Source organism: Pristiophorus japonicus, chromosome 3, assembly GCF_044704955.1.
Source record: "Pristiophorus japonicus isolate sPriJap1 chromosome 3, sPriJap1.hap1, whole genome shotgun sequence".
NCBI classification, from domain to species: Eukaryota; Metazoa; Chordata; class Chondrichthyes; family Pristiophoridae; genus Pristiophorus; species Pristiophorus japonicus.
The window spans coordinates 78,281,628-78,304,298 of record NC_091979.1 but is presented as its reverse complement, the minus strand read 5'-3'; the positions used below and the strand labels follow the sequence as shown (position 1 = coordinate 78,304,298).

At 45.5% G+C, this 22,671-nt stretch overlaps 1 protein-coding gene across 4 annotated transcripts in view; it reads right to left on the bottom strand.

Annotated features, from left to right (window-relative positions):
• The window catches only part of cfap221 (cilia and flagella associated protein 221), a 431,960-nt gene that overhangs the window by 99,442 nt on the left and 309,847 nt on the right, over positions 1 to 22,671 (bottom strand). For all 4 annotated transcript variants that reach the window (XM_070874512.1, XM_070874515.1, XM_070874508.1 and 1 more), the window contains exon 14: positions 13,193 to 13,288. In XM_070874512.1, the coding sequence (XP_070730613.1) occupies positions 13,193 to 13,288 (96 nt within the window). The remainder of the gene's footprint in view (positions 1 to 13,192; positions 13,289 to 22,671) is intronic.

Here is a 22,671-nt window from a genome sequence, read left to right as displayed (position 1 = left end):
TTAGACTGTGACCCCTGGTTCTGGACTTCCTCAACATTGGGAACATTCTTCCTGCATCTAACCTGTCTGAACCCATCAGAATTTTAAACGTTTCTATGAAGTCCCCTCTCATTCTTCTGAACTCGAGTGAATACAAGCCCAGTTGATCCAGTCTTTCTTGATAGGTCAGTCCCGCCATCCCGGGAATCAGTCTGGTGAACCTTCGCTGCACTCCCTCAATAGCAAGAATGTCCTTCCTCAAGTTAGGAGACCAAAACTGTACACAATACTCCAGGTGTGGCCTCACCAAGGCCCTGTACAACTGTAGTAACACCTCCCTGCCCCTGTACTTAAATCCCCTCGCTATGAAGGCCAACATGCCATTTGCTTTCTTAACCGCCTGCTGTACCTGCATGCCAACCTTCAATGACTGATGTACCATGACACCCAGGTCTCGTTGCACCTCCCCTTTTCCTAATCTGTCATCATTCAGATAATAGTCTGTCTCTCTGTTTTTACCACCAAAGTGGATAACCTCACATTTATCCACATTATACTTCATCTGCCATGCATTTGCCCACTCACCTAACCTATCCAAGTCACTCTGCAGCCTCATAGCATCCTCCTCGCAGCTCACACTGCCACCCAACTTAGTGTCATCCGCAAATTTGGAGATACTACATTTAATCCCCTCGTCTAAATCATTAATGTACAGTGTAAACAGCTGGGGCCCCAGCACAGAACCTTGCGGTACCCCACTAGTCACTGCCTGCCATTCTGAAAAGTACCCATTTACTCCTACTCTTTGCTTCCTGTCTGACAACCAGCTCTCAATCCATGTCAGCACACTACCCCCAATCCCATGTGCTTTAACTTTGCACATTAATCTCTTGTGTGGGACCTTGTCGAAAGCCTTCTGAAAGTCCAAATATACCACATCAACTGGTTCTACCTTGTCCACTCGACTGGAAACATCCTCAAAAAATTCCAGAAGATTTGTCAAGCATGATTTCCCTTTCACAAATCCATGCTGACTTGGTCCTATCATGTCACCTCTTTCCAAATGCGCTGCTATGACATCCTTAATAATTGATTCCATCATTTTACCCACTACTGAGGTCAGGCTGACCGGTCTATAATTCCCTGTTTTCTCTCTCCCTCCTTTTTTAAAAAGTGGGGTTACATTGGCTACCCGCCACTCCATAGGAACTTATCCAGAGTCAATGGAATGTTGGAAAATGACTGTCAATGCATCCGCTATTTCCAAGGCCACCTCTTTATGTACTCTGGGATGCAGTCCATCAGGCCCTGGGGATTTATCGGCCTTCAATCCCATCAATTTCCCCAACACAATTTCCCGACTAATAAGGATTTCCCTCAGTTCCTCCTCCTTACTAGACCCTCTGACCCCTATTATATCCAGAAGGTTGTTTGTGTCCTACTTAGTGAATACCGAACCAAAGTACTTGTTCAATTGGTCTGCCATTCCTTTGTTCCCCGTTATGACTTCCCCTGATTCTGACTGCAGTGGACCTACGTTTGTCTTTACTAACCTTTTTCTCTTTACATATCTATAGAAACTTTTGCAATCCGTCTTAATGTTCCATGCAAGCTTCTTCTCGTACTCCATTTTCCCTGCCCTAATCAAACCCTTTGTCCTCCTCTGCTGAGTTCTAAATTTCTCCCAGTCCCCGGGTTCGCTGCTATTTCTGGCCAATTTGTATGCCACTTCCTTGGCTTTAATACTATCCCTGATTTCGCTTGATAGCCACGGTTGAGCCACCTTCCCTTTTTTATTTTTACGCCAGACAGGAATGTACAATTGTTGTAGTTCATCCATGCGGTCTCTAAATGTCTGCCATTGCCCATCGATAGTCAACCCCTTGAGTATCATTCGCCAATCTATCCTAGCCAATTCACGCCTCATACCTTCAAAGTTACCCTTCTTTAAGTTCTGGACCATGGTCTCTCAATTAACTGTTTCATTCTCCATCCTAATGCAGAATTCCACCATATTATGGTCACTCTTCCCCAAGGGGCCTCGCACAACGAGATTGCTAATTAATCCTCTCTCATTACACAACACCCAGTCTAAGATAGCCTCCCCCCAGTTGGTTCCTCGACATATTGGTCTAGAAAACCATCCGTTATGCACTCCAGGAAATCCTCCTTCCACCGTATTGCTTCCAGTTTGGTTAGCCCAATCTATGTGCATATTAAAGTCACCCATTATAACTGCTGCACCTTTATTGCATGCACCCCTAATTTCCTGTTTGATGCCCTCCCCAACATCACTCCTACTGTTTGGAGGTCTGTACACAACTCCCACTAACGTTTTTTGCCCTTTGGTGTTCTGCAGCTCTACCCATATAGATTCCACATCATCCAAGCTAATGTCCTTCCTAACTATTGCATTAATCTCCTCTTTAACCAGCAATGCTACCCCACCTCCTTTTCCTTTTGTTCTATCCTTCCTGAATGTTGAATACCCCTGGATGTTGAGTTCCCAGCCCTGATTATCCTGGAGCCACGTCTCTGTAATCCTAATCACATCATATTTGTTAACATCTATTTGCACAGTTAATTCATCCACCTTATTACAGATACTCCTTGCATTAAGACACAAAGCCTTCAGGCTTGTTTTTTTAACACCCTTTGTCCTTTTAGAATTTTGCTGTACAGTGGCCCTTTTTGTTCTTTGCCTTGGGTTTCTCTGCCCTCCACTTTTCCTCATCTCCTTTCTGTCTTTTGCTTTTGTCTCCTTTTTGTTTCCCTCTGTCTCCCTGCATTGGTTCCCATCCCCCTGCCATATTAGTTTAACTCCTCCCCAACAGCACTAGCAAACACTCCCCCTAGGACATTGGTTCCGGTCCTGCCCAGGTGCAGACCGTCCGGTTTGTACTGGTCCCACCTCCTCCAGAACTGGTTCCAATGCCCCAGGAATTTGAATCCCTCCCTACTGCACCACTGCTCAAGCCACGTAGTCATCTGCGCTATCCTGCGATTCCTACTCTGACTAGCACGTGGCACTGGTAGCAATCCCAAGATTACTACTTTTAACTAAAATGTTCAAGAGGAGAGTTCGAGGGGTGCATAACATAGACAACATGATCACTAGTGACACCTACGTTTTATGCCAGGATTTTTAAACTGCTGGGCAATTAGAGAATGAACTGCAACTTTCATACATTAAGAGCATTGGGTGGTAGTTTGAAGACTAAGTGGAATCAGTTTCCTGGGGAATAGAAATAAGTTAACAGGGAGAAAGAAAGGTGGATTTGGGGTAAGAAAGTTTGTAAAGAAGGCATTGAACAGAGGTAGACATGTTACAGATGACGGGAGAGACAACACCAAACCTCAAGGTGAATTATTTGGTGTGGGTCAAACAAATAGTTCAATAGCATGGAGCAGGGGAGGGAGCTTCTTTACCAATTATTGAAATTAAAGATGCAGAAGAAAAATAAGACATAAAGATCAGCTTTCTCCTTAGAATAGATGGCAACTGAACTATCAGGACAGAAGAGAGACGGGAAGGAGGATCCGCAAAAAGATGAGAGTAATAGCTTTGGCAAGTAATCAGAAGGAGTAGCTGTGGAGGAGCAGGAAGACTGTACGTGATGCTTCCTTTCAATAAGGTTAAATTTGGCAGATCTAATAATGGAGTTACAGAAATTAAAAGCACAGATAAAATTGACTTGGGATACTTAAGACTGATGAAGACTGATCTTTGGAACACTGCTAGCATTCCATGAAGGGTTGGTATTCAAGCAATGGAAATCCTACTTTTTAGGATCTTGTTCCCACCTTCAAAATATACAAAAGGGAGTGAGAAGGAAGGGGAAATGTCAGTAAAAAGTTTTCTAGCTTATTTTTAGAAAAGGGTTAGAGAATAGATTGATTAGAGAAAATAAATTAATATACTCAAAATAGTGAGAGAATGGGAGAGAGAATGTGGTTGATCGTGATAAGCAGAATGTTTTATTTTTAGTTACCATTGTGTTTTAAGTACATTAGTTATTGGGTAATGGTTAATATTACATTTGACATTTGAGTAGCTTCACCACTGCAACAGTTTCTTTTGGCATCTGAATACATGAACTGAAATTATACTATACCAGTCATCCCAAGAGAGGGGAATTTATTGCTCCTGCCAGCAGTCAATGGGTCATGCAATGCAAGAATGCCTACAAATTTACAAGCTGTTTAAAAAGATATTTGAACTACTCACTCTGAATTCATGTCATATATTTCTCATCACTTTAACTATTATGCGTGAGCACTTTATTTGTTCCTAAGTTCATCTGTATGCTAAATATATAAAAGTGTCACCCAGCTCACATGTCAAGTACAAATCCCAATAAACGTTTCATTTAAATAAAAAAATGTTATGTTTCTGCAACTTTTTAAAAACATGTTTAACTGTGTTGCTGAAAATTGCTTAAAGTTCTCAGCTTTTTCTTTATTTTAAACATTTTCTTCTTCTTCACATCAAACAGCTATTTTAACTGTTTAATCTGGTTATGTAGATATCAAAAGGAAGACTAAATAATTGCAAATTAATTATCTATGCGACGATATTTGCATGAGCAATCTGATTGCTTAACTCATAAGCTAATTATTATCAGTACATATGTGGAGTACTTATCATATATTGAATCAATGGGTACTCAACGTGCTCCTTCTAATGAGGCATAAAGCGTCTCCAGGTGAGTCACAGGCCAGTGGTTAAAGTGAGCCAGAACACTATTATAATATCCCAGGGGCTAGATATTACACTTTTGTGCAGATCGCCCAAAAATGGGCGTTATTTCCGGCGGGGGTGGTAAAAATGGGTTTTCCGATCGCTGGCTTCTCGCCCATTCTCAAAGCACCTAGTCTCCATTTTTGAAATTGGGCATTACCACGAACGATATGAAATGGGCGTTAGCATTAAATCTCTCTGACCTTCTGCCGTAAAGTGTCGCCATCCTTAGCAATGACATGGCAACGCTTGATTCCCGCAATTCAGGAGGTCAAGGGTTATCAAGTTTGCTGACGATACAAAGATGGGAGGAAATGCAATGTGTGAGGAGGAAACAACAAATCTGCAAAAGGACATAGACAGGCTAAGTGAGTGGGCAAAAATTTGGCAGATGGAATATAATGATCGAAAGTGGGAGGTCATGCACTTTGGCAGAAAAAAATCAAAGAGCAAGTTATTATTTAAATGGAGAAAGATTGCAAAGTGCTGCAGTACAGCGGGACCTGGGAATACTTGTGCATGAAAAACAAAAGGTTAGTATGCAGGTACAGCAAATGATCAGGAAGGCCAATGGTATCTTGGCCTTCACTGCAAAGGGGATGGAGTATAACAGCAGGGAAGTCTTGCTACAGCTATACAAGGTATTGGTGAGGTCACACCTGGAATGCTGCCTGCAGGTTTGGTTTTCATATTTATGGAAGTATATACTTGCTTTGGAGGCAGTTCAGAGAAGGTTCACGAGGTTGATTCCGGGGATGAGGGGGTTGACTTATGAGGAAAGGTTGAGTAGGTTGGGCCTCTACTCATTGGAATTCAGAAGAATGACAGGTGATCTTATTGAAACGTGTAAGATTATGAGGGGGCTTGGCAGGTGGATGCAGAGAGGATATTTCCACTGATGGGGGAGACTAGAATTAGAGGGCATGATCTTGGAATAAGGGGCCACCCATTTAAAACAGAGATGAGGAGGAATTTCTTCTCTCAGAGGGTTGTAAATCTGTGGAATTTGCTGCCTCGGCGAGCTGTGGAAGCTGGGACATTGAATAAAGTTAAGACATAAATAGACAATTTCTTGAGTGATAAGGGGATAAGGGGTTATGGGGAGCAGGCGGGGAAGAGTAGCTGAGTCCATGATCTTATTGAATGGTGGAGCAGGCTTGAGGAGCTGTATGACCTACTCCTGTTCCTAATTCTTAAGTTCTTATCATGACATGCGCAGAAGAGGAGACAGAGAGTGAGGGAGCTGAGAGGGACTGAAAGCGTATGTGGCTGTGGTGAGTGCTTGTTTGGCTCTTCTGGGAGTCATGAGGGAGATTCACCAGCAGCAAAAAGCTTACTAAGCAGCAAGAACATAGTTGGCATCGAGTTTTTGTCCAACAAATAATATATAACATGGAAGGGATGGAGGAGGCCCTGGAGCTGGTAGCCAGGAACACTGGTGGCAGAGGGCTCCCAGTATTCCCAGAGCGTGGCACTGCACCAGAAGGTGCACCCCCATTGCCAACACATAAGAGCCAGGAGCAATATCATGCTTCTGGCTCGGAGTACGTTCCCACCTCGGGACCGTCCTCTCCCGTATCCCCCCAATGAAACATCACCTGAGGAGCTCCTTGTTCAGGTGGCTTCGAGTCAGCAGGGGAAGGGGAAGGGGCAGAGGTAGGAAGGCGAGGTGGGGGGTGGGGGCGGGAATGGGTGTTTTTTACAGAAATACTTACGATTTCATGATTTCAGACAAATGTTCGGTTTAAATGTTTATTATTTAACAAGACCTTGTTGCGCATTGGCTCAGATAGCTGCACCGTTACATGCTGGTGATTCCTTAACACCAAAGGGTATAATTACACTTAACTTCAATCAAATTAAACTTTAACTGTCACCAAGGTGATGCCCACCAGTGATGTATGATATGCACACCCAGCAGTGTGTCAGCTTTGTAAATACCACCGTTCTTTCAGGCAAAGCGCTAATTGATGAGCTCCTGACTTAAGAGTCTTGCAGCTATCATGCCACCATGGGCGCTTTCATATGGTCTACAGGGGGGCGGGGGCATGGCTTCATCATCAGCCTGATTGTCTGGGCTGTTGTCAGCGTCACCCTCCTCGTCCTCCTCCTCCTCTCTCTGGTGAGGTGGACTGTCAGACTCTTCATGCAATTCTTGTCCCCACCTGATAGCCAAGTTGTGCAGCATGGAGCACACCACTATGAGTTGAATGACCTGCTCAAGGTGGTATTGGAGCTCGCCTCCTGAATGGTCCAGGCATCTAAAGTGCTGCTTAAGCACTCCAATGGATTTCTCCACAATATTGCGAGTGGCTCTGTGGCTCTCGTTGTATCGCTTCTCGGCTTCAGTGTGGGTGTCACGCAGGGGGGTCATTAGCCAAGCAGTGAGGCCATATCCTTTGTCACCAAGCATCCGACATTGACCTTGCGGCTGATTGTTACACAAGTCAGATACAGTGCTCTCACGCAGGATGTGAGCATCATGGATGCTGCACGGAAATTTAGCATTCACTGCCATTATAATTTGTTGGTCGACAACGAGTTGCACATTCAGGGAGTGGAATCCCTTGCGGTTCCTGAAAACATCTGCATCCTGAAAAGGTGCCCGCATCGCGATGTGCATACAGTCTATTGCACCCTGCACCTTAGGGAAGTTAGCAATTTGGGAGAATCCTAAAGCTCTCTCAGTCTGAGCCTCCCTGGTCATAGGGAAGCTATCAAGTCCATCCTGCATGAGCAACGGGGCTTCAGTGACCTGTCTAATGCAGCAATGTGTGGCATGCTGAGACAGACCGCAAATGTCGCCAGCTGAGGCCTGAAAAGAACCCGATGTGATGACTTTGACCTCGACGGACAGTGCAGTACTGATGATGTGGCAGGCTGCAGATCTCCCCTTATGAGCTGGCATACCTCAGTGATAACCTCTTTGTGGAAGCACAGTCTCCAAAGGCAGGTGGTGTCGGGCAAGTCGAGGTAAGACTGCTTCTCCCTGTGGGGGGGGGGGGGTGGTGTAACGTCTGGTCCTCCTCATAGAACATAAGAATTAGGAACAGGAGTAGGCCATCTAGCCCCTTGAGCCTGCTCTGCCACTCAAGAAGATCATGGCTGATCTGGCCGTGGACTCAGCTCCACTTACCTGCCCGCTCCCCATAACCCTCAATTGCCTTATTGGTTAAAAATCTATCTATCTGTGATTTGAATACATTCAATGAGCTAGCCTCAACTGCTTCCCTGGGCAGATAATTCCACAGATTCACAACCCTCTGGGAGAAGAAATTCCTTCTCAACTCGGTTTTAAATTGGCTCCCCCATATTTTGAGGTTGTGCCCCCTAGTTCTAGTCTCCCCGACCAGTGGAAACAACCTCTCTGCCTCTATCTTGTCTATCCCTTTCATTATTTTAAATGTTTCTATAAGATCACCCCTCATCCTTCTGAACTCCAACGAGTAAAGACCCAGTCTACTCAATCTATCATCATAAGGTAACCCCCTCATCTCCGGAATCAGCCCAGTGAATCGTCTCTGTACCCCCTCCAAAGCTAGTATATCATTCCTTAAGTAAGGTGACCAAAGCTGCACGCAGTACTCCAGGTGCGGCCTCACCAATACCCTGTACAGTTGCAGCAGGACCTCCCTGCTTTTGTACTCCATCCCTCTCGCAATGAAGGCCAACATTCCATTCGCCTTCCTGATTACCTGCTGCACCTGCAAATTAACTTTTTGGGATTCATGCACAAGGACCCCCAGGTCCCTCTGCACCGCAGCATGTTGTAATTTCTCCCCATTCAAATAATATTCCCTTTTACTGTTTTTTTTTCCAAGGTGGATGACCTCACATTTTCCGACATTGTATTCCATCTGCCAAACCTTAGCCCATTCGCTTAACCAATCTCAATCTCTTTGCAGCCTCTCTGTGTCCTCTATACAACCTGCTTTCCCACTAATCTTTGTGTCATCTGCAAATTTTGTTACACTACACTCTGTCCCCTCTTCCAGGTCATCTATGTATATTGTAAACAGTTGTGGTCCCAGCACTGATCCCTGTGGCACACCACTAACCACCGATTTCCAACCCGAAAAGGACCCATTTATCCCGACTCTCTGCTTTCTGTTAGCCAGCCAATTCTCGATTCATGCTAATACATTTCCTCTGACTCCGCGTACCTTTATCTTCTGCAGTAACCTTTTGTGTGGCACCTTATCGAATGCCTTTTGGAAATCTAAATACACCACATCCATCGGTACACCTCTATCCACCATGCTCGTTATATCCTCAAAGAATTCCAGTAAATTAGTTAAACATGATTTCCCCTTCATGAATCCATGTTGCGTCTGCTTGATTGCACTATTCCTATCAAGATGTCCCGCTATTTCTTCCTTAATGATAGCTTCAAGCATTTTCCCCATATCAGTCTGGCACATCAGTCTGGCACGTCTTACATTGGGCACATAATACTGTGGAGTGTACCTTCGGCGATCTCGCGTCTGCAGCATGTAACTGGTCATCAAGAGAGGGTGAGAAAGGACAGGCCCCATTGCAATAGCTCTCCGTTTTCCACTGATTGGTCACAAAGAATGAATGTCCCGACGAAGACGCCTATTAAATTCCAATCGTTCACAGTATAATAAAGATGTTTGTACGGATGTTCACATGACTTCCAAAGACCTCCAGAGTACATCTGAACTCCCACAAAGTTAAAGCAGAGCAGCCTTTTAAAGGATGCGACATGTGATATAGAACATGGCGTCTGTAACGCTGTGATTAGTTCCGGTTCGTTCCACTTTTTCCGGGCGGTGTTTTGGGCGAACAATATTGTGGATGATATGTATGCAAGGTGGTGAAAGTGATGCTGGGTGATCTCCTGGGCGTTAGTTTCGGCAAGTGTGATCTTTACGAGAAAAAAAAGTATTATGGGCGTTGATTTCGCCCATTCTGATGATTCCTCCCAAAAAATGTGGGCGGGTGGTATTATTTTTTTCCCGGCGTTACGCACATAGGGAAAGTAACGCTCGCCGATAAGTGTCCGAAAAATGGGCGGCAGTTTCCATTTTGTGGCTAAATTGGCGATATCTGGGCGTTATACGTCATTTCAGCGGTAAAATGGACGTTAATTGGGCGTTAAGCATGCAAAAAAAGTGGAAAATCTAGCCCCAGGTCTTCAAGAAATAGAGCTATTGCCAGCAGTGTCCTCTAACTGGCAGTACAGGAGGAGAAAGAAATGAAAGAAAGAAAGGAGTAAAAGTGAAGGAGGAGCACAACAGAAGTGGGGGAGAGAAAAAGTGGAGAAATGGAGAGAGAGAGAGAGAATGAAAAACAAAGTTAGAGGAGAGATCTGCAAATTTATCAGTACCAGTATCTAAAGCTGGCTGGTTTCAACAAGTTATGAAAACATTTTGGTGGGACATAACCAGAAACCATTTAAGATATTGGGGCTCCATCCAAACTACATTTAGAATCATTGTGCAAAATTACTCATTACTTTACAAATAAAATTGAAAATATTTTAATATATTTCATGTTAGTGGAGACCCGAAGGACCAAAGAGAGTGCTTTAATGTACCCCATCATATTATGCAAAAATCCTCTATCCAGAGGTGACTGGTGCCATCTACAAAGTCCAAATAATTAAAGATTATTAAGCCTCTGGGGCGCAAAACTGTTTTTGCCGGGGGTGGGCGGCTGGGTGGGGGTACTACCAGCTCCCGCGAAATTGCGCGGGAGTTACCGGAGGCGTGAAAATGGTAGTGTCCTGGGCCATTGCACCTCCAGCGACGACATCATTGCCAATGCCGAGGCCAGCCTCGCGAGTCGTGAACCAGGCTGGTCACCCATCAGGGGGCGAACCTTAAAGGGGAGGTGTGCTGCGCCGTGCACTGCCATCTTTGTTTATCCCCCCCTTACCGATAGGGCTGTTCGCCGCTCCATTTGCGGGGTCAGGGCCGTGACTGTGCAGCCCGGCACTCCATCTTGGTGCTGGGCTGCGGCCATGGCACCCCTTAGCTCTGGTGGCCCAGTGAAATCCTTCAAAGGGCCTGCAAAGTTTGCAGCGCATTCCCCTTTAACAGGGGAGGGGTGTTGAAATGCATCAGCGCTACGTGAAGAGACCGCGTAGCGCTCCTGAACCCGCCCCATAAGGAAGCGGTGTGCGCGACATTGCGCTCCACTTTCTGAGAGGGGCGGTAACCGGAATTTCGCGGCCGAGGCGGGACTTCCGTGCTGGGTGCAGGAAGTCCCGCCTCTCCTCGGTTACAGCCCCCAAATGGGGCATGGCCGAATTTCAACCCCTATGTATTACATTCACAGGACTGGTTTATTGTGCATTGTTGTAACCAGGTAGTCATTGTATAGATATGAAACTTGTGCTTACTTGTTTATTTTGTACAGTAACCCATTGATGCTAGATTACTGTTATAAACCACTGAAGAAGACTGATTTATGCCAGCAGTACTACACTTTAGGTGTGGAAATCAGGTGATAAACAGGTAAGACAAGATAAATTAAGCAAGTGGATGAATCAATGGAAGATGCAGTTCAACATAAAGTAGGTAGTACACTTTGGATTTAAGAATGACAAATGTGAATAATTTAAATTGAAAGGCATTAGGATCGAGATGAATGAAGGGATTTAGGGCTACAGGGTCAAAAATGATTAAAAGCTAACTTGAAAATACCAAAAGCATTCAAGAAGGCTAATGGTACACTGGACTTCATCACAAGGGGCACAGAATATAAATACTAGGAAGTAATATTACAGTTAAACAGAATGTTGGACTGACCTCATTTAATTCTGTATCAATGGTCTTCCGGAACAATAACTTCCACATTGTCAAGTATTTGCATGAAATCATTTTTCTTGGATTCTCTTTGAACAACTTAGTTTTAACCTTAAAAGTTGTGCTCTGTTCTTAAGAGTTGTTCCCTATCTACCTTGTAAATTCCTTTTATTATTTTAAACATCTCAATCAGATCACCCCTCAAATTCCTCATCTCCAAGAAACCACCTTCATCCCCACAACTACTCCCAATATTATTCTTTGATGAATTTCTAGGTATAGGAACAGATTATTTTGCATGGACAATTTCCATAACATCGAATAGACCATATGGGAAATTGTGCGATAAAACACTGTTTAAAAGGGGTGGTGAGTACATTTAAAGGAATGAAATCACTTAAAGTAAAAACACATTGCCTGGCACAATAAATGTGGAGGTGGGAAATCTCATCTGTGGTCAGGTTACAGAGTGACAGAGTACTTCAACTTCTTTTTGATGGCAAGCAAAGCAGAGGTTGTGTAGAATGAGACAGTAGCAAGGACAGTGACTCTGCTTGTCACCCCAGGGCACCCACCTCATCAGACAACAGTGAGGCAGAGTAAGAGGACTTGAAGGTGCAACTAACCATTTCTTCCACTGGCAGTGTCAGCTCGATGGCACATGTTAACTTTAAGCATCTTTGCAGCAGATTGCATAGCTCTGCTTCTGGCTGTGCTGACCCAGAGCTGTGTAGACAGTTCTGCATGGTCATGCCAAGTAGGTACACCTGTACTTGTAAATAGGAATGGAGGTACTGGCAAGTGAGTGTAGTCTGCCCTGGTATAGCTTGACCTGCCTAGCATCCTAATATTTGTCCCTCTCTTTTTTCCTCAAAACTATGTTATATGGGGTTTCCAATGGAAAACTGCTGGGGAGGGTGCCATGCAATGGGAGCAGGGTAACTCTTCCTGCTACCACCTCATTTTGCACTACCTCCACTTCACCAGCCATTAAAATAGGAGGTTGGAGTGTTGCACCACACATCATTTTCCTGCCTCTAAATTTATTGCGCAGGCAACTGGATTTTTTTCAGGCATTTTTGTTACCCAAATAAGCTTTGCAAAGGCTGAAATATGCATTAAAGTATTAGTAGCCTTTGCAATTGTTAGCAACAATTTACCTGCATATATGACCACTTACTTCATCCTATTAAATTTATCCTTCACTCCTCACAAGCAGCCCTTTAAAAGTGGAAAATAAAATCACATGTAAACAGTCCTTTAAGGGCTGCCTACAGGTGATTGTCATTTCTCCAGTGAGCTCCGAACCTGAAACCCAACATGGGCCGCAAAGTCACCATATTATGTAAATGAATGACTCCACAAGAACAGATGGGGCCAGTACACTAATAGGTGGGGTGATTGCTCGACCAGTGCCTCAGTTGGGAGATCTACCTTGATGTGTCTACAGATACTGCTGGTTCAAATACGATCAATTGTGGTTTTTAAGCAACAATTAAAGCTATCCTTGCAATTACTAGAAGCTTTGATGTCCTCGGAGCTCCTGCTGTGGCCATAAAGCCAGCCAGTATTAGTAAAAATAATGAAAAAAGTACAATATAATTTGTTAACACCTTTTAATTAGAACATCGCTTTTCTATTTTGTGAGAAAAGCTATTACAGAATTTATTCATTGCTGCATTTGGATATGATTTTGTACCTTTCGTGCAGCCTGCTGAAAGTGATCGAGAGCTCTATGACGAATTTCCCAGGGATCATTTGAATAAGGGTCAAATTCTGGTGCACAGCTTGGAAACTACAAGGCAGAAAACATGTCAGATATTTATATTTGTAAGTCAGCCACTTTCAGTGCTCAGGTCCGTAATCAAGTTGATTCTTTTGTGAAATTTAATTTATACACCATAATCTTACTTGAACTTCTTTTCATAATTTTAGTGTAATTAACATCAAAGATGATGTTTAAGATAATTTTCTGCAATTACATGATTCACTATTTTTGCATAACATGTTCATAATATATAAATAATTACAACATAGAAGTTAAATTAAATATAACTAATATTAATTAAAACAATATGATAAATAAAACAATTATTAGACATTATTTTTTTCCTTTTTTAACATAGAATATTACATAGAGTATTGCAGATCAAGCCTCCTTGAAAAAGTGCAACATCCCCACCGATACCTGGGAATCCCTGGCCTAAAACCGCTCAAAGTGAAGGAGAAGCATCCGGGAAGACGCTGAACACCTCGAGTCTCTTTGCCAGGTGCATGCGGAAGCCAAGCGCAAACAGTGGAAGGAGCGCACCTAACCCAAAAACCCCACCCACCCGTCCCTTCTGCCCCACCATCTGCTCCACCTGTGACAGAGATTGTAGGTTCCACATTGGACCCATCAGTCATGTGAGAACTCATATTAGTGTCATCAATGCCTACTCTTGTTGATAGGAGGCTCCCGAGATAAGGGAAGTGGTCCACTTTGTCCAAGGTTGCGCCGTGGATCTTGATGTCTGGGGGGCCAGTGCTGTGCGTCGAGGACCTTTGTCTTACTGATGTTTCCTATCAACAAGAGCAGGCATTGATGACGAGATCTAACACTGCCTCCAGTGTGCCAGTGCAGCTTTCGGCCGCCTGAGGAAAAGAGTGTTTGAAGACCAGGCCCTCAAAACTGTCACCAAGCTCATGGTCTACAGGGCCGTAGTAATACCCGCCCTCCTGTATGACTCAGAGACGTGGACCATGTACAGTAGACACCTCAAGTTGCTGGAGAAATACCACCAACGATGTCTCCGCAAGATCCTACAAATCCCCTGGGAAGACAGACACACTAACATTAGCGTCCTCACCCAGGCCAACATCTCCAGCATTGATGCACTGACCACACTTGATCAGCTCCGTTGGGCAGGCCACATAGTTCGCATGTCAGATACGAGACTCTCAAAGCAAGTGCTCTACTTGGAACTCGTCCACGGCAAAGCCTCCCTGATAAAGTGCGACATTTTCACTGACACCTGGGAGTCCCTGGCCAAAGACCGCCCTAAGTGGAGGAAATGCATCCGGGAGAGCGCTGAGCTCCTCGAGTCTCGTCACCGAGAGCATGCAGAAATCAAGCGCAGGCAGTGGAAGGAGCGTGCGGGAAACCAGACTCCGCGCCCACCCTTTCCTTCAACCACTGTCTGTCCCACCTGTGACAGAGATTGTGGTTCTTGTATTGGACTGTACAGCCACCTAAGAACTCATGCTAAGAGTGGAAGCAAGTCATCATCGACTCCGAGGGACTGCCTAAGAAGAAGAAGATTACTTAGAAATTACAACACAGAAACAGGCCATTCTGCCCAACTTGTCCATGCCGATGTTTATGCTCCATACGAGCCTCCTCCCACCCTACTTCATCTAACCCTATTAGCATAACCTGCTATTCGTTTCTCCCTCATGTGATTGTCTAGCTTCCCCTTAAATATATCTATGCTATTTGCCTCAACTACTCCTTGTGGTAGCGAGTTCCACATTCTCACCACTCACCGGGGAAATGTACGGAGCCATGTAATATTTTTTTATATGCACAATGTGTGCTTTGGAATAAATTAGAACCACATAAGTACAAAAGCAGGGAGGTCCTGCTGCAACTGTACAGGGTATTGGTGAGGCCGCACCTGGAGTACTGCGTGCAGTTTTGGTCACCTTACTTAAGGAAGGATATACTAGCTTTGGAGGGGTACAGAGATGATTCACTAGGCTGATTCCGGAGATGAGGGGGTTACCTTATGATGATAGATTGAGTAGACTGGGTCTTTACTCGTTGGAGTTCAGAAGGATGAGGGGTGATCTTATAGAAACATTTAAAATAATGAAAGGGATCGACAAGATAGAGGCAGAGAGGTTGTTTTCACTGGTCGGGGAGACTAGAACAAGGGGGCACAGCCTCAAAATACTGGGGAGCCAATTTAAAACCGAGTTGAGAAGGAATTTCTTCTCCCAGAGGATTGTGAATCTGTGGAATTCTCTGCCCAAGGAAGCAGTTGAGGCTAGCTCATTGAATGTATTCAAGTCACGGATAGATAGATTTTTAACCATTAAGGGAATTAAGGGTCATGGGGAGCGGGCGGGTAAGTGGAGCTGAGTCCATGGCCAGATCAGCCATGATCTTGTTGAATGGCGGAGCAGGCTCGAGGGGCTAGATGGCCTGCTCCTGTTCCTAATTCTTATGTTCTCATGTTCTTATGTAGCAGCTTAATTGGAGAACTGAAAGATACTGTCTGGGTTACTGCTGTCCGTTGGGTTGTTGAGCTGTAGCTCGTTAGTTGGTGTGGTTTTGCCGTGGGACTGAGAGGAGGAGGAGTAGAAATTTTAATTTAACCTCCACACTAACCTTCATTCTCAACTGAGGGAGCAAGTAGACAATTTATTCTTTGAGCTCTGCCAATAGTGCTCTTAGACAACTATCTGTACACTCTGGTTTTTGCCTCTCCCAGGAGATCACATGGCTCCAGTTGGGGTGGAGTGTAGAATGTTTCAGTGTAAGGGGTGTCGCAGTTGTGTGGGATGGACTGGTTGGGCTGGGTGCTCTTTACCTTTCTGCCATTGTTCATAGGTTTATATGTAACCTTCAGGGCTGCTGACCAAGGGCTGTGCAGCTCTTTGTTGGCCGGCGCAGACACGATGGGCCGAAATGGCCTCCTTCTGCGCTGTAAATTTCTATGTTTCTATGTTTCTAAAGAAGGATGTAGGACCAGATCGCCAAGGCCGGCACTGCCAGCAGTGTCACCCACATGACCTGGCCCCAGTGCCCAAAGAAGCTTGATGACCTCAGACCACTAGTCAAGGTCAGTGAATGCATCTTCATAAGCCGTCTCCTACCATCTGCACCTAGAACCTCATACACTTCTCAATGTATGACTCCCTCTTCTCTCTCCCCCTGCATAATCACTCACCTATCAACAAACTTTACGAAACACAAGGCACACCTCCCATTCCTAGTTTCACCCCACCCCTCTTGGAGGAAACAATGCTGGCCATTCTTGGCAGGGGCATGCCTGAGCCCTAGTCCAGCAGCAGGGCTGAAAGGAAACAAAATGCTGGTATCCTCATACATTATCCTCCTTCTCGCATGTACCCCTTGCTTTCCTGCCCTCCGCTCACCACAACTTCACCCCTGTGCCTTCCTCATTTCACACACCCAAGAAATCCAGCCATTGGTTGATGAAGAAGAGGGAGCGAGGAAGAAGAAGGCAAAAGAAAGAAGAGGGAGAAAGAGGAAGGGGAGGGCGGGAAGAAGGAGGGAAGAGGGAGAGAATGGGAGAAGAGGGGGAAGAGGTGGGTAAAGTGATAAGCGGGGTTAAGGGGGAGAAGAGGGGGGAGAAGAAGAACACACAATTTCAGACTCCCAACCACCAGCTCCTCAACGTCGACCAGCAAGGCTAGTTGCAGTGTCCCCCACTGAAAGTCATCAGCCTTCCACCAACCATTCTGTAGCCACTGGGGTAGCACTGTGTGACATTAGTGATTGGAGCGTGGGCAGATACAGCAGGAGCGGTGATGTCAGGGTGAAGGAGTGGCGAGAGAATGTGATCGGGACCTGGGATCGGCGTGAGTTCGGGGCCAGAAGAGGCGAGAGCTAAGGGGCAGCACGGGCCAGCCCACACTACGATATGTGTGCGCACTAGGCCCGTGCAGCAGAGCTGGTCTCTAGTTTTCTTGGGTAATCCTTGCCACTGGACCAAGACCTGGCTCTGTCAAGCCCGTGTGGTGGCTGGTGTGCAACGGCCAACACACGTTAAAAAAATCCACGCACAGGCATCTTCCACCCTTCAACATGTAGTTCGGGACCTGGAATATTAGGTCCTTCATTGAAACACCTGTGAACTCATCCCTTTTTGGCATGGAAGCAAGTCATCCTCATTTCGAGGGACTGCCTATGATGATGATGATGACTGTGTGACACCATTAGGATCAGCAAAGACATACACATGACAGTCATTAAGGGAATGCACAAGGGTGATGAGTTGATATCCTGATGTCTTATTGGATGGATAGATGTATAATGTTGGATTGGAAAGTTTGCTTTGTGGTAGTATTTATTTCATTGATTGTGGCCAAGAGGATGCTGTGATGGTCAGTTACAGAGGGAAGATAAGGTATGGGACAAATGTTGAAAGGGGAATTAGGTTGTGGTCACTGATAACGCAGGCGAATGATTCTATCCTGTATATCCCGGTCAGAAAGTGGCTGCATCCTTCCATCTGCTTCTTTCTCTTCTACGAAGTCCTCTTCAGTGTCTTCCTCTTCCCTCTGCGAATGGATGCTGTAAATCTGAAATAAAATCATACAATTCTGGAAGTCTCAGCAGGTCATGCAGCATCTCGACCTGAAGCATGAACTCTGTTTCTCTCTCCATACATGCTGCCTGACCTACTGAGTATTTCCAGCATTTCCTGTCTTCTCAGAGGCCTTTCTTTACCATCCGAAGCCTTGCAAGTGTCCAGCAGCACTCTATGCACTCCCTACACTTAGAAATCTTTTAACATGTGTTGCACCAAGCCACTACTACAATAGCATTTTAAAAATCCAGTCCAAAAGCTTAAAGGCAAACGAAAGGTCATCGACCTGAAACATTAACTCTGTTTCTCTCTCCACAGATGCTGCCTGACTTGCTGTGTATTTCCAGCATTTTCTGTTTTTATTTTAAATGCAAACTTATCTGAAAGATGTGCGTGTCCATTTAAGAAGTGCTGACAGCGTCTTTGTCAGTCTACTGCACGTTCATTTTTCAGAGGGAGCTAAGGACCCAGCACTAAGGTCGAAGTTTGCAGAGTGTGAACTTAAGTTGGGCTGGCATGGTAGCGCGAAGGTCCTCACCAAAATGGCGGCCACTGAATCCCGTGGCATGAAATGGTGTTAGAGTGGCAGCACTCATTTTTCACTGGGATTCCAGCATGAACAGGTGGCGGTAAGTAGCCCAATTTCTGGACCATAGTTTCTCTGTATTTATCCTTTGTAATTTTAAACACCTTAATTAGACCATTCTTCAAACTTCTAAATGCAAGAGAATACAAGCCAAGTTTAAGCAACCAGCCTCATAACTTAACCTTTTAACCCCTAGTATCAATTTGATCAATCTGCACTGTACCCCCTTGAAGACCAATTTATTTTCCCTGAGATATTGGTGTCCAAAGTCTGGACACCATACTTCAGATGGGGTCTGACCAAGGCCCTGTATAACTGAGGCATCACATCAACACTTTTGTATTCCAATGCCCTTGAGATAAAGGCCATCATTCCATTAGTCTTTTTGGATTACTTTTTATATCTGTGCTCTAGCTTTTAATGATTTCTTTACATGGACACATAAATCCCTTTGCTCCTCTAGAGCCCCAAGTCTCTCACCGTTAAGAAAATATTACACTTTTTCTCTATCGGATCAAAAGTCGATGATCTCACGCTTCCCCACATTGAATTTCATCTGCCCACTTACTATGTCTGTCTATGTCCCTTTGTAACTTCTTGCTCCCATCTACACAACTTACTGTTCCTGCTGATTTAGTGTCATCTGCAAACTTGGAGATACTATTCTCTATTCTTTCATCCAAGTCATTGATATATGTGGTGAAAAGCTGAGGCCCCTGTACACCATTTGTGATATCTCGACAATCAAAGAACATTCCCTTTATCCTTATTCTCTGTTGTACGTTGTAGGTCTGGGCTACAAAAAGAGCTGGAGTGGCGGGCCCCTCAACATCATGGGCCACCCCGACCTGCGTGAGAACACCTCCGCAGGTTGGGGCTACTTCCAGCGTGAGCTAGTCCAGGTATGCGACGGCTTCGAGGTGGGCGACCGGGTGAGGTCATCAGGACCCAGGTCGCTGTTTGGAGCGTGGACAGGAACATCGGTGGGGCAGAAGAGCGGAAAGGTCGTGGCAGAGGAGCGTTGAGGGATCGTGACTGAGTTTCAGTGGGTGATCATGGCGGAGGCTTGGTGAATGTTTGGTGCGGAGGTGCGGTGGGAGATCGAGGCAGAGGTGCAGTGAGTGTTTGATGGTGGAGGAGCGGTGAGAGATTGTGGCGGAGACACGGTGAATATCTGTGGTGGAGGAGCGGCGAGAGATCGTGGCGGAGGTATGGCAAATTAGTGTACGGAGCCCAGAAGAGCCGAGGGCCCAGGGGCAGCACCGGCCAGCCCTAACTGCGATATGTGTGCGCACTAGGTCCGTGCGGCAGAGTAGGTCTCCAGTCGTCCTGGTTAACCCTTGCCACTGGATAAAGGCCTTGCTCTGTCAAGCCTGTGTGGCAGCCGATGTGCAACGGTCACCACATGTTAATAAAATCCACGCACAGGCATCTTCCACCCTTTCAACTGGAGTTCAGGACTGGAATATCGGGTCCTTCATTGAAACATCTGTGAAGTCATGTGGAAGCAAGTTATCCTCGTTTGAGGGACTGCCTATGATTCTCTGTCTCCTACCTCGCAACCAATATCAACCCAAGTCGCAAGGTTACCTTCAATTCCATGCACTTTGATTTTTGTTAATAATCTCTTGTGTGGAATCTTATCAAATACCTTCTGAAAGTCCATAAAGACAACTCCCCTATCCATCATGCTAGATTATTCAAATACATTAGTCAAACATGATCCACATGTCTCAAATCCATGGGGACTCTCATGGAAGTTGGGTAATATGCTCATGTTCTCTGTGGTCTCCTGGAACATGTTTTGTTTGACTTCAGAGGCCAGAGAGGAATTTCCCAAAATTTGTTTCTGCCGGAATTGGCCAAGGATTTAATTTTAATTTTTTTTGCCTCTCCCAGGAGATTATGTAGCTGCTAATGGGTGAAATCTTTGGAGGTCATGAAATTTAATTGTATCATAAATATATGGGACAGACTCAGCAGAAGCTGGTCTATTCCTATCTATCATTTTTGATGCTCCTAAAAGGTTTTGTAAGTACTTTAAAAAAAAATTAAAAAATAATTTGCTTTTTGTTTTGCTACTGAGTCATCATCATCATCATAGGCAGTCCCTCAGAATCGAGGAAGAGTTGCTTCCACTCTTTACATGAGTTCTTAGGTGGCTGTACAGTCCAATATGAGAACCACAGTCTCTGTCACAGGTGGGACAGATAATCATTGAAGGAAGGGGTGGGTGGGACTGGTTTGCCGCATGCTCTTTCCGCTGCCTGCGCTTGATTTCTGCATGGTCTCGACGATGAGACTCGAGGTGCTCAGCGCCCTCCCGGATGCTCTTCCTCCACTTAGGGTGGTCTTTGGCCAGAGACTCCCAGGTGTCAGTGGAGATGTTGCACTTGATCAGGGAGGCTTTGAGGGTGTCCTTGTAACGTTTCCGCTGCCCACCTCTGGCTTGTTTACTGTGAAGGAGTTCCAAGTAGAGCGCTTGCTTTGGGAGTCTTGTGTCTGGCATGCGAACTATGTGGCCTGCCCAGCGGAGCTGATCAAGTGTGGTCAATGCTTCAATGCTGGGGATGTTGGCCTGGTCAAAGACGCTAATGTTGGTGCGACTGTCCTCCCAGGGGATTTGTAGGATCTTGCGGAGACATCGTTAGTGGTATTTCTTCAGCGACTTGAGGTGTCTACTGTACATCATCCATGTTTCTGAGCCATACAGGAGGGTGGGTGTTACTACAGCCCTGTAGACCGAGCTTGGTGGCAGTTTTGAGGGCCTGGTCTTCAAACACTCTTTTCTGCTTCAATGTCTATCTTTGTGCCTGCTGCTGTGTGGCTTCCAATTTTGCCCCTCCCTCCATTCTGAAGCAGTTACAATGGGTTTCCCATCAGGAATCTTTGTTGGAGGAAGAAGATGAGGAGTGATAGAAGAAGGAGGACTGGTCAGGTAATAAAGGTATAGCCAATATCCCCATACCAGAACAGACTAACCAAGCCATTCCTGCCACCGGATGCTCCTGAATCAGTGCTTACGGAAGCTATGCTTTACAAAGAATCTATCAATGAGTTAAATATATGCTGCAACATGATTTTTGGTCTGCCTCCAGCATAGATACTGCACTTCTAGTAGCTGTGAAGATCACCATTGCCCTGAAGTTTTATGCTGTAGGTCACTCCAGGCTACCTCAGGGGACATCAGCAGCATTATTCAATCAGCTGTGTACAGATGAATCAAGCAAATTACAGATATATTGCTTGTTGGAGCAAGCCAGTTCATCAGCTTCCCCATGGACAACCATCAGTGTGATGACAGGACATTGTAATTTCACCAAAGGCAGGAATTCCAGCAGTAATGGATTGCATTCATGTGGCCACAATTTCATTACATGCATCAATAAGGCACTCCATTCATCCAATATCCAGCTGCATTGCATCATGCAAATAAATGCTTACTTTTCTGGCAGCTGCCATAATGCTATCATTCTAAGGCATCCACCTTGCCGGCATTCCCAACGCGACGTATTTATTGAGGTGTATGAAAGCATGGGCTTTTCGCTAAACATTCGTAAGACAATAGTCGTCCACCAGCCTGTCCTCGCCGTACAGCACTGCCCCCCCAGTCATCAAGATCTACAGCACGGCCCTGGACAACGTGGACCATTTCCCATACCTCGGGAGCCTCTTATCAACAAGAGCAGACATTGATGATGAGATTCGACACCGCCTCCAGTGCGCTGGTCTGAGGAAAAGAGTGTTCGAAGACCAGGCCCTCAAATCTGCCATCAAGCTCATGGTCTACAAGGCTGTAGTAATACCCGCCCTCCTGTATTGTTCAGAGACATGGACCATGTACAGTAGACACTTCAAGTCGCTGAAGAAATACCACCAATGATGGCTCCACAAGATCCGACAAATCCCCTGGGAGGACAGACGCACCAACATTAGCGTATTCGACCAGGCCAACATCCCCAGCATTGATGCACTGACCATATTTGATCAGCTCCGCTGGGCAGGCCACACTGTCCGCATGCCAGACACGAGACTCCAAAAGCATGCGCTCTACTTGGAACTCCTTCATGGCAAATGAGCCAAAGGTGGGCAGTGGAAACATTACAAGGACACCCTCAAAGCCTCCCTAATAAAGTGTAACATCCCCACCGACACCTGGGAGTCCCTGGCCAAAGGCCGTCCTAAGTGGAGGAAGTGCATCCGGGAGGGCGCTGAACACCTCGAGTCTCATCGCCGAGAGCATGCAGAAATCAAGCGCAGGCAGCGGAAAGA